This window comes from Geosmithia morbida (assembly GCF_012550715.1).
Source record: "Geosmithia morbida isolate 1262 chromosome Unknown scaffold_4, whole genome shotgun sequence".
Classification (NCBI taxonomy): domain Eukaryota; kingdom Fungi; phylum Ascomycota; class Sordariomycetes; order Hypocreales; family Bionectriaceae; genus Geosmithia; species Geosmithia morbida.
The window spans coordinates 1,457,000-1,465,618 of NW_023336191.1; the positions used below are offsets into that span (position 1 = coordinate 1,457,000).

Genomic DNA, 8,619 nt, shown 5'->3' on the forward strand with positions numbered 1-8,619 from the left:
ATGCCGTCTGCCGCAGCTCGCAGAGTGTACGAGGATCAGATACCGTCCTTCATGTCTGTCTTTGACCTCGACGCCGAGACCATGGCCGACCGAGACACAGTAACAGTTGTCGACCCCAGACTTGTCGGCGCAGACACCAAGCAACCCATCATGCCCAGCCCGTCACAGCAGCTCGCGCAGGACGCCGACGCGTCGCACAAGCACGTCAACAGCAACTCAGCAACAGCGTCGGCCGATTCATCACCCACCACCACCCTGTCCACTACCGACTCATCGCCCCTCTCCGACCCCTCGCCATCGTCGTCGCCAGACTCGCCCGTGAACCTCGTCCCGCTAAACCAGTATCCCGCCACTACCTTTAGCGCCCGACACTCAGCGGCAGACGAGCCCTCGTCACTTTCCCAGCAGCACGAGCACGAGCAGCTCCCGGGGCCGACTGGTCTAGAGAAGCACAACTGCTTCGGCCGCCCCATGACGTCCCCGGCCCCCAGGCGACGCAACATGAAGGGGCTCTCGATACAGCCGCCCTCCGTCTCCAGTACCATGACCAGCACCGTGACGTCAGAACCCGCATCTCCCTCCTTCATCAAGCCCAAGATTCCCGCCATGAAGCGCAAGCCCAGCACCCTCAGCCTCAACACGAACGCCTCGGACCTGGCCACCCGGCCCCGCGCAGAGATGCAGGTCCCCCCCTCCCCGGCAATGCCGCCCATCCTGCAGCGCCGTGCCCTCAAGCATTCGACCTCGACCCCCCACATGCTCTCCACCATCAAGTCAGCCACTTTCGGCCCCACCGGCGGTATGACGCTGCCCAACATGCTGGAGCGCAACGAGTCTGGCCTGTCCGAGGCCCTGAGGCCCATGAAGACGAGCATCAAGCCCACCTTCGACGATCCAATCACTGAGGAGGAACCGCCCACGTCGACCATTCGGCCCCAGATGGCTAGCCGCATGGACATCGAGCCCTACCACGAAAAGGTCAACAACGAGGACCAAAAGACGCCCGGGTACCCCGACGGCCCCATCGCCATGTACGACGATAATGTGTTTCTGTACTTGGAGCCCTCTAGCGAGGAGGCTGCCAAGTTTGACGTGGTCATCAACGTTGCCAAGGAGGTCAAGAACCCCTTCTTCGCATCACGCCCCTCGTTCCAGGGCTTGGAGCAGACACAGCAGAGCTCGACACCCATCCTCAGCCCCGTCCCCGATACGGCCGTGACCGACGCCAGCTTCGCCACGGCATTTGAGTATCAGCCTGGCCGCGCCGGCAGCTCTTCAGCATCGCCAGCAGCCGAGACGCCCAAGGGCATCGACTCTCTTAAAAAGCCCGAGTACATCCATATTCCCTGGGACCACAACACGGATATCTCACCCGACTTGATGAGCCTGTGCGAGACCATCGAGGACCGCACCCGGCGTGGAAAGCGCGTCTTGATCCACTGCCAGCAGGGTGCCAGCCGCTCCGCCAGCCTCATCATCGCCTACGGCTTGTACTGCCGACCCGAGTCGAGCGTCAACGACGCCTACTACGCAGCCCAGTCCAAGAGCCAGTGGATCAGCCCCAACATGAAGCTCATGTACTCGCTGCAGGACTTTCAGAAGGAGTTGAGCCAGAAGAGGAGGCCCACCGGCCCAGACGTGCGAGGCGGGCGCGCCGGCCGCAGTCCCACTAAGCACAGGCTCACACTGTCTGCCTCGGCCGTCGGGCTGCCCCCCAAGGAGCCACGCACCGCACCTCTTCCTGGCGAAGACAACAGCTCCCAGCCCGAGGGCAGCAGCAGCCCTGGAGGCAATCGTCTGCGTCCTGCCAACGAGCTTCACCGTAGGGGAAGTTCAATGCCCGGACCGGGCGATGTGTCTCCCGGTCCGGCCACGGCACCGCCCAAGATGTCGTGGCAGGAGGAGGTGGAGCAGGGCAGAGCGGCAGAGTCTGCCTCGTCCGAGTCGATACCCGTGCCCTCGTCAGCCGTGGCGCTATCAGCACCGCCAAGTCAACTCTCGGAGCTGCCCGAACGACCCAAGCAGGCCATCTCTGGCAGCATCCCGAGTCTTCCTCCCCCCTCTTCCACCCGGCTGAGCGAAGTCGTCGTGCCTACCATCGAATTCGGCGACGCCCCGTCACTAGACCTGAACCTCAGCGTGAATCTGAACTTGGATCAACCCCCACCTACGCCTGGATTCTCGGCCCCCGCAGGCTTCACATTCCAGCAGAACAAGGCGTTCCCGCGATTTTCCAACTCGGCACGTCTCTTAGCTATGCCTCCTCTCCCTACCGAGACGGACGAGCCGCTCCCCCCTTCGCATCCGCCAGCACCGACCCGCGCATCACCACCTCCGCCGGCCCGTGCCTCTCCGCCGACCCGTGCCTCTCCGCCGCCACCGCTCCATGCAGCGCCGTACACTTGCTACAGTCACAGCAGCGCCACCGACGATGACTCCATCATGTCCCCACGCGTCGAGGCTATGATGAGTAACCCCCTGCGCGACTACCATGGTCAAGAAGCGCCTTCAGGCATGCACTTTGCCGAGACCCAGCCGCCCACCCCGGGACACGACAACTTCTTCTCCCCGCGGACGACCATGTTCCCTCGTGATCCGTTTATTCCTTTTGGGCGCCCGCCACAGGTGGCTGACCCGCGGAGCCCGCCTACAAAGGGTGAAACGCCGATTGTGAGATCGATTGACGATATCCTATAATGTCCTTCTCACTGCACTCTTTTTTTGTCACAACTCCTTGTTTTAATCATTCGCTATCCGTTTCTCTACAAAACTCGTCCGAAACAAAACTGCTCACATGAAGAAAACCCACAAAAAAGCCAAAGGGGCCATTGCTACCCATGAGCGAAACTGGACAAAAGGGGCATTTTCAAGGCGTTTTTCTTCTTTCCCTGCAAACTCTTAGGAGCTCCTACTGTTTTCAACGGCAACTTAACTGATATTACCCATGTCCCATCGTTTTTTTATAACTTTTATTTGTCTTTTTCTCTTTCTTTTTGGAATCAACATTTTTTTTTTCTGTTGGAGGAAAAAAAAAACAAGTTATTCCGGTATTGGAAATCAAAGTGGAGGAGCGACCGCGTCATGTTGGGGATGGGGGTGGACGGTGTTTTTGTCTCTATTGGTAGTCTTTTCTAGTATTTTTAAGCAAGGGCAGGATCCGGTGCTAATAAACGGCTGTGCTGTTGTTAAAGTTGACAAGAGTGATGATATGTGATGTGATGCTCAGTACCCCCCGGCTATGAGTAGGTGTTTGTATACTGCTGATATTCCTAGGCAAAAGAAGCGAGCGAAGCGAGGTGAAGCCCCGGTAGGGCCACCGGAGGCAACGTATATGTTTCAACTGTCTTATTTACTACCACAGCATATAAGACGAGCAGCGGAGGCGAAGAAGAAACATGTTCTACTATGAATGTCTAGGTTTGATTTCCCCCCCCCCCCCAAACGATGCAAATGTTTAGTTTTTAGTTCTTTTTTTTCTATTCGCGCATAAGAGTGTTGAGAGCAAGATGATGTAGAAGGAGTGCACGCGGTTGCTGCGGGGCCATCACTGCTTCTTGGCATGCTTGTCAGCGCGCCTGGCAGCCTCCTTAGCCGTCTTCTCCTTGCGGGCGATGGCGGCCTCGACGCCGATGCCGCCGAAGACGAGGGCGACGCCAACCCACTGCATGCGCGTGAGGCGGTGGCCAAAGGCCAGGACGGAGAGGATCATGGTGAACATTTTGCGGGTGACGGTTACGGTTACGAGGAGGACGGACGAGAAGGTCGATAAGGTGTAGACTGTCAACGATTCATTAGCGAGTGGCCCCGGGGGGGGGGGGGGGGGGGGGGGGGGGGGGGGGGGGGAGGGTGGCAGGATGGCAAGCCAAAGGCCGGAATAGAAAACCCCGGCCGGGGCCGCCAGAGGCAACACAACAAAAGGAGCAAGACATAGACCTACAGATGAAGACCTGACCGACGGCACCGCATATGGAAAAGCCGAGAACGTCCTTCCAGACGGCGGGATACCTGGCCATGAAGTCGAGGGCGGCGGACATCTCACCGGCGGTGCCGGCGACGTCCATGCCGATCCACTCGCCCAGCCCCGTGGCGACGAGGTAGGGGCTCGCGACGAGGTAGAGCCCGGTGACGAGGGTGCTCATCATGTTGTTCGCGCACATCATCTGGGGGCCCGAGTAGGGGCGGTAGGACTGGAAGATGTAGTCCTGGGTGGAGTTTGTCAGGCCGTCAAAGAGGAGGTTGATGGACAGCAGGAAGATGCCCCAGTTCGCATTGACATCCGCACCTCCACCCGCCGAGCTGGCCTTCTTCTGCTTGCCGCCGCTGGAGTGGAGGGTGAAGATGGCCACGCCGGCCGTCACGGCCGCCACGACGAGGTACTTGTACAGGGGATACCGGCGACGGAACACGGCCACGTGCAGGACCATGACGGGGAGGAGCTTGCAGCTTTTGGCCAGCAGGAAGGTGATGTAGTCGATGTGTGCGAGGGAGGCGTACCCGAACGGGCTGGCGAGGCTGCTCGTCACGGCCACCAGGGCCAGAGGTGCCAGGATCCCCGCCGACGGGATGATGGGCGCCACCGACTGCCCGCGCCCCGTCGACGCGAACAGGTATACGCTGCCCACCACTGCCGCGAATGCCGACTGGATCGTGTTGAGGAAGACGGGGAAGTGCCATACTTCCGGCGCGTCCACCGGTCCGTGTCGCGTCGTCGTCAGCTTCTCCTGGAGGTAAGCCCATGTCAGGCTGGGTCGGTCAGTCAGCCACTCCCCTTCTTCTTCTCTCTCCGTCTCATCGTCTCTCCCTCCAGGAATCAAAACCCGCGAGGGAAAAAAGAAGACGGCACTCACAAAGATGCATAGATGCCCACAACGGAGATCACAAGCTGCACCGCACCCGCACTCGATCCTTCGGCCGTAGACTCGACTGGCGCTGACGCTGGTGCGGGTGCAGGTGCGCTCGTCTCTGCCTCGGTCCCCGTCACTCCATCGGCGCTGTCTCTGCTGTTGGCACTCTCGTTCTCCTTAGTGACCTCCCAGCTCGCCGTCTTCTTGTTGAAGTACTCAGAAGACGTCTCGCGCCTCATGGGCGGCTGCTTCGATCGACCCATGATGGCGTTGAATGTGTATGCGACGCGCCGCGTTCGTCGGAGTAGGAAAGAATGAGGGATGGCGAATGAGAGAGAGTTAGACTAGCTAATAGCTGTCGAGCAGGTCGTGGTTAAGATGAGATGAAGAGGGAAAAAAAAGATAGATAGCTCGAAGATATGAAAGAACAAAACGAAGGGAAACAGAACCAGAAAAAAAGAGTGCGAGGACTTCAATGCGTGGCGCAAGGAGTCGCAATTAACTCCTAGAGGGCTTGAACTTGCCAGGTTGGCTTTACCATGTTTAATGGACTGCCTTGAAAGGGACGTTTACTACGTCGTGGGGGGGGGGGAAGACCTGGGCCACTGGGCCCAAACCTCTTGTGGGGGGGGGGGGGGGGGGAGAGACACTGTCGGCTCCAAACACGTTCACATCACCAACTCCAATCCTATGATACTTGTAGTATGATACTAGTAGTACTCGTACTATATGCATAGACTGGTTACAATTCTACGCACGGGAAATCACAGCGTAACATCTGTTCAAAATATCTTGTCCACTGCTCAAGTATATTGGAGCCACCGTGAACAGCTAATACATAAACTCTCGAGGTATTTATCTAGACATTCCGTCCCAATTCCGCCTTGGCGGCCTGGGCTGCATACCGTCCAAGACACCTGTTAAACCTGCCAGTGAGGTGCCGTTACTGCCAAGGTCTAGACAACTGCACAATACAATTCTAGTACAATGCGCCCAATCTCCTGACAGATTTTCCATTTTCCATTTTTTTTTCTTTTTTCGTTACTTCGTCTTTTTGTTTCGTGTATCAATGGCCGCGTGTGGCCAAGGTGTCGATAAGATGAGAGAGCACAGTGAGTGGGAGGATAGTGATGATATTCGCATAGAGTGGAGTGAGCGAGAGTGAAAGCGATAGTATGAGAGAGAGAGGATGACAGCCATCGGCCACGGCTACCCAAATCAACAAGATCCATCCGTGGACTGAGCCACGGATAGATGGATTGACCAGAGGAAGCTCCATCGCCAAGGGTCCTGGGCCAAGGTTCTCGGATTGTCACGGGGAGGTTCCCTTGTTTGTCGTTGTCGGACCAACAGCGAATCGATGCTGTCGAGGAGAGGATGGGGGGGGAGGAGAAAGAGGCGGCGACGTGCTCAACAGAGTGACAGAGTGAAGCCGATGATGTGTGAAGTGGCGATTGGAGTGACGGTCTCGCCGAGTGCGGTTGGCCGAGTTGTGGAGGCGGATAAGAAGGAACGCAAAGGGGGTAAACAAGAGGAAAGAAAACTGTCGTCATTAAGTTATGCTTTTTTCATTTGTTTCGAAGACATGTCGTTGTTTTGACGGGTCCGTCCGCTGTGCCTCGTAGACGAAAAGAAGCCTTGCGGCAAGGGTCGGATCTGGGACATATGAGATGGCGGCCGTAAAAACCCGCCACAGAAGACCAAAACAGTGCCTTTAGAATACATGGCGTATGAAAGGAGCAAGGGTTAGAAAGAGAGGGAACAAGAACAACAGTGACCGAGGTCGGGGCCATCTCATCGGTCAGGGAGAGGAAGCATGAAGCATGGCCCGTCTGTCCTGGTCAGATCAGTCAGACTCCTGCACCTGGCTGCGGCGCATCTTCTCGGCCTCGAGGTTTTCGTAGAGGAGGAAGAGGGCCGACTCGTTGGCCTTGGCAGTGCCCATGATGGTGAACATGCGCTCGCCAGTCTCATCGTGCGGTGCCTGTTGCGGACCCAGTGTCAGTCACTTGCTGGTTCAACCCCGTCTTGCACCGGGAGCATCGTCTCACCTTGGCAATCGAGATGCGAGCACCCGAAGTCTTGCGAATCTCGCTGATCTTGGTACCGCCACGTCCGATGATGCAGCCAACCATGTCAGCGGGGATGCTGATGTTCTGGGTGAGAATCTCCTCGCCATTCTCGTCGTGCGTCGGGGGGCCGCGAAGGCCAGCGTCCGAGTCCGAGCGACGGGTGAAGGGTCGGCCACCGTCACTGAAGTCGGCACCGTTGCCAGTACGCATCACGCGGGGAGAGGTGTAATCGGTCCTGGTGGTGTTGCTGCTGATTCCGCCACTGATGCCGGTGGTACCAGCGGGCTGGGTGCTCACGGCAGGGTTGTAGAGGACGGTGCCGGTACCGCGCTGCCAGTCGTCGACAAGGCACTTGGAGATTTCCCAGAGGGCACGCTGGATACCCTCGGGGGTGCCCTGGACCTCGACGATGCGCTCAGTGGACTGAGGGAGCATCTCCTTCTGGGCGACCATGCGGACACCCGATGAGTCCTGGATATGCTTGATCTTGAGGCCCTGGCGACCAATGATGGTGCCCATCTGGTTGTGCGAGATGAGGAGCTTGATGGCTGAGGGTAGAACATATCAGTATTTTACGACGAGAGGGGACTTTGCGGGCAGTGTCGGTACATACGGTGGGTTCCGTTGCTCTGGACGACGCCGCCCATGCCCATGGCGGGAGCGCCCTCGAGAAGAGCGCGGGCAACAATGGCGTAAGCCCTGGCAACGGCATCACAGCCACCAGTGATGGTCAGAACGCGGTTGTGGACGCCCTGGACAACCTTGCTGACGCCAGCCTTGACGCCAGTCTCGTCTCGAAGGTCGGCAACATTCTTTCCGCCCTTGCCGATAATGACACCGGCCTCCTTAGAGGAGACGATGGCACGCAGTGTGAGCTGGGCCTGGGCGTATTCCTCATCGGTTCGGGGGATAATCTCGCCGTCGTTGCCGAGCCTGTCCTCCATCTGAAGGTCGTCGATGGGGTCGGCAATGTCGCCGCCGTTGGTAGGCATGATGTCCTGCGTGTTCGACATGGTGTCTGAAAGGTGAGAGGAGGTGAGGGTGGAGGTAGTGAGCCGGTCTCTTTTTCTTTCGGAGCGGGGAGACAAGGAAGAAGAGGGGTGCTATCAACAGGGTTTGCATCAGTCTACCGCAAAGGTCATTGAGGATGGAAGAGGAAGAAGTGGACAGAAGCAAGTCTGGCAGGACCGACGTCTGAATGGCGAGGGAGGTACCCAGCGCATATGCGCGCGGGGAAGGGAGGAACAAAAACTAACCAGTCGAAACCGAAGGCAGGCGCGAGGCAAACCTGATGAGAAGCGGGGTATGACGAAGTCGTGTGGGAGAGGCGAGGATGAAAAAATGCGGTCGACGACAAATGTCACAATCCGGGATGCCAAAGAGTTGATGGGAAGCGTGTCACCAAAAGATCAAAGGCCGTGGGCGAGAAGGGAGGGAAAAAAAGTAACGGGGCACTTTTCTTCGTTTCTATCGTGGTGGTGGTGGTCGCGCTCAGATATGCGGCGGCGGCGTTGTTTCCAGAGAAGTGGAATATGATGGACGGAATGTTAAGAATCGTGATCTAACAAGCTAGCTATCGGACGCTGCAGGTTCGAGTTGGTGGGTTCGAAAGTGAAGGGTCCGGTGAGGGTTGGCGGGGGAGGGGCGCGGCGCGAATCAGAGAAGTAGGGCGGAGGAGAGGTGGGAGACGAAGAGATGGGTGA

General features: G+C 57.9%; 3 protein-coding genes across 3 annotated transcripts; 1 reads left to right on the forward strand and 2 right to left on the reverse strand.

Annotated features, from left to right (window-relative positions):
* Positions 1 to 2,697, forward strand: GMORB2_5931 (uncharacterized protein; the record flags this gene model as incomplete). The annotated part of the gene is made up of 1 exon (XM_035467901.1): positions 1 to 2,697. The coding sequence occupies one exon, from the start codon at positions 1 to 3 to the stop codon at positions 2,695 to 2,697; it is 2,697 nt and encodes an 898-aa protein (XP_035322867.1).
* An 847-nt stretch (positions 2,698 to 3,544) lies between these two features.
* On the reverse strand, positions 3,545 to 5,107 carry GMORB2_5932 (solute carrier family 35 (UDP-galactose transporter), member B1; the record flags this gene model as incomplete). The annotated part of the gene is made up of 3 exons (XM_035467902.1): positions 3,545 to 3,777; positions 3,938 to 4,743; positions 4,848 to 5,107. 3 exons carry the CDS (start codon positions 5,105 to 5,107, stop codon positions 3,545 to 3,547), a joined length of 1,299 nt encoding a protein of 432 aa, XP_035322868.1.
* Positions 5,108 to 6,690: 1,583 nt separating this feature from the next.
* On the reverse strand, positions 6,691 to 7,929 carry GMORB2_5933 (heterogeneous nuclear rnp K-like protein; the record flags this gene model as incomplete). Its single annotated transcript, XM_035467903.1, has 3 exons — positions 6,691 to 6,828; positions 6,896 to 7,464; positions 7,530 to 7,929. The coding sequence occupies 3 exons, from the start codon at positions 7,927 to 7,929 to the stop codon at positions 6,691 to 6,693; spliced, it is 1,107 nt and encodes a 368-aa protein (XP_035322869.1).
* Positions 7,930 to 8,619: the final 690 nt, after the last annotated feature.